The 2763-nt window shown below is 62.0% G+C and overlaps 1 protein-coding gene and 1 pseudogene across 1 annotated transcript in view; one reads left to right on the forward strand and one right to left on the reverse strand.

The window, feature by feature from the left end:
* LOC144240626 (serine/arginine repetitive matrix protein 1-like) overlaps positions 1 to 2105 on the reverse strand; it is a 45613-nt pseudogene extending 43508 nt beyond the window's left edge.
* The window catches only part of LOC144240629 (melanoma-associated antigen 10-like), a 2726-nt gene continuing 1434 nt past the window's right edge, over positions 1472 to 2763 (forward strand). The window contains exons 1-2 of the mRNA XM_077774984.1: positions 1472 to 1507; positions 2450 to 2741. Of these exons, the coding sequence (XP_077631110.1) occupies positions 2520 to 2741 (222 nt within the window). The 5' untranslated portion in view covers positions 1472 to 1507; positions 2450 to 2519. The remainder of the gene's footprint in view (positions 1508 to 2449; positions 2742 to 2763) is intronic.

A 2763-nucleotide genomic window follows, 5' to 3' on the forward strand; every position in this document is an offset into this window, starting at 1 on the left:
GGACCGGGGGGGGGGCAGGGAGACAGGCTCTTCCCCGCCAGTGCCCATACTTCTGGAAAGCCCAGAGCACAAGTGGTCGGATGAGGCGTTTGGTGCCTTTGGTCTTGGGACTCTGGGGGACGCCAAGCCTTCTCCGAGGGGTGTGTGGACTTAGGGCACAATGGGGAGGGCCCCTGGGCCGTGCGAGGCTTCCTGGTGAGAACCTTGGGGGCGGACGGCCCTCCACAGAGCCGGGGCCACGGCTCCCCGAGTCCTGTATCCCGGGACTCCCCACGCCAGGTGGTGGGATGCGGTGTGCGCGGACGTGCATTTGGAGGTCCGAGGGCCCCGGGCCCAAGTCCGCAGAGGCGCGTGGCCTCCGCGCAAGGTCCCGGATGTGGTGTCTCCCCCCCGCCGGNTCTTCACGCGAGGGGCGCCAGGGCTTGAGAGGCCGTCCCCTAGTCAGCAGGGCGCAGGGGGGCAGCCCTATTGGGAGGGGCTATGAGTATTTCTAGGGTCCTGATGGGCCCCGCTTCTGCAGGCAGAGGGGCCCCGTCTGCCTGGCTGAGGGAGGACTCAGGCAGTGGCGGGNTCAGAGAGGTGAAGACCTCAGTCTGATGGGTGTGGCCGAGTGTAGCAGAAGGAGGAGTACCGCGCTCCGCCAGGTGTCCAGGCGAGGACCCTGAGGGAAGATTTAGAGGATCTCTTACCCTGTAGGCAGGTCTCCTAGAAACTGACCCCTGCCGTCAGCCCCGGGAGGCCACACGGCAGGGCTGCCAAGTCGTGTTTCCTGATTTCCACGTTGGAAGTCTGGGGGAAGTGAGGCTTCTCCTGAGGGTGACAAAGCAGGTTAATAGAGGGCACAGTTCCAGGCCCTGCCGGTCATCAAGAAGAGGACTATGCGCGAGGATGGAGAGGACCTTCCACCTCATGTGGTTGTGGCCTGGGCCTGCCTTGAAAATACCCCAAGAAAGGGGAAGCCTCAGCCCTGTCCTGTCCCCCCCGCTCCCCATCAACCCCAGGAGGCCGCAGGCAAGGGCGGCTAGATGTGGCATTTCCTTACTCTTGTCCGGGAGGGTCTTACAGAGGTGAGGACCTTGGTCTCAGGAGGTGACACGGCAGTTCAGAAGAGGGAGGATTCCCAGGCTCTGTCCGGAGTCAATGTAAGGATCCTTGGCGAAGCCCGGGGGGACCTGAGCAGGGGCAGCCAGGTGGGAGGAACTCTCACTTCTGCCACAGACTCTGCCCAGGAGTCAGGGGGGTAGAGTGTTTCATGGAGGTGAGGCCTTGGGTGGAGGGGGGACTTAGGTCAGCAGAAGGTAGGACAGGCCTTGCCGGGAGCACAGACGAACACCTCGAGGGAGGAGAGGGTGCATTCCCCACACTGGACTAGACCCCGGACAGGAGCAGCTGAATTTGGTGTCTTTTTACTTTTGTTTGGAGTATCCCAGGGAGGTGAAGAGCTTGGTCTGAGCCGGTGACATCAGCAGAGGGAAGAGTTCCAGGATCTGTGACGAGTCAAGGTGAGGTAAGGACCTCGAAGGAAGACTAAGGGTGCCCCCAACCCAGACGGAAAGAGCCTCACAGGAACTCTACCCTGTCCCCGCTTGTCGGCTCTGGGAGGCTCTGGGCCACAGTGAACAGGTGTGGCTGCCCTCACTCCCTTCTTGGTGGTCTCAGGGAGGTGAAGGCTTGTTCTCAAGGGGCCAGACTCAGGACAGCAGATGGGGGAGTCGCAGGCCCTACCAGGCATCAAGGTGAGCAATGAGGGTCACCCTCGGCTAGGAGGCAGGGAGTCGCACAGACTTGGGCCAGCCCTTGCTGTCACCCGGGGAGGCCCTGGGCTCGTATGGTCCAATGTGTTACTCTTCCACTTCCTTCTCATTGGCCTTAAGAAGGTGAGTTCCTGGTAGGAAAATTTTGCCTTGGGCTGGCAGAGGCAGGGAAGTGAGGGAGGGGTCGGTCGAGGGGCAGGGGGCAGGCCTTGTTAAGGAAAAGGTGAGAGCCTTAGTGAGCACAGAGGGGGTCATCCACTGCAGGACAGTAGGGACCTCCCGGAGCCTGGTCCCTCCTCACCTGTTCGGGGCTCCGGGAGCAATGAGGTGAGGTTTTGGTGTGAGATACATACTGTCTTCAGTTCAGCAGAGCAGAGGCCGCCCAGGCAGTGCTGGGAGCCAAGTGTCTCTCAAGGCCCCCGTCCATGTCGGAGCAGAAGGGACCCCACAGTGCTCAACTCCGCCTCCCCGGAGTCAGCTCTGGAAGCCTGGAGCTGTGCCGGCTGGCTGCGCCCTGCGGAACTTTCTCACACCCTCCTTCGGGGTTCTAGGGGACGAACTGTCCAGGAAGACAGGAGCCTTGTGAGGCTCTAGAGCACCACCCCTCCACCAGGAGCCTGTAAGTTGGTCTCTGTCAGAGCCTCCAAGGATGTGTTTCTCTGCTGAGGCCGCTGTCCCTCTCCCTCTCTCCCCAGGCCTGTGGCGCCCCGTCTCCCATCATCCCACTCGCACTTCTGCTTGCTGCCGCCGCCAGCTAGATTCATCATGTTTCCCCCTTCAAAGCATCTGTGCCTCACATTTGAGCCAGACTCTCAGGCCCAAAGTGAGACGCAGGGCCCGGCGGAGGCCCATGTTGTCACAGCTGAGGAAGAGGAGGAGACTTCCTCCTCTTGCTCGTTCAACTTCTCCTACCCCTCCACCTCCCCGGCTTCCTCTCCTGGGGCCCTGGCCTCCCAAAAGGGGGAGGAGGAGAAGGGGCAGGAGAAGGCGGCGGAGGGGGGGGGGGAGG

Source organism: Crocuta crocuta, unplaced genomic scaffold (genome assembly GCF_008692635.1).
Source record: "Crocuta crocuta isolate KB4526 unplaced genomic scaffold, BGI_CrCroc_1.0 scaffold510, whole genome shotgun sequence".
NCBI classification, from domain to species: Eukaryota; Metazoa; Chordata; class Mammalia; order Carnivora; family Hyaenidae; genus Crocuta; species Crocuta crocuta.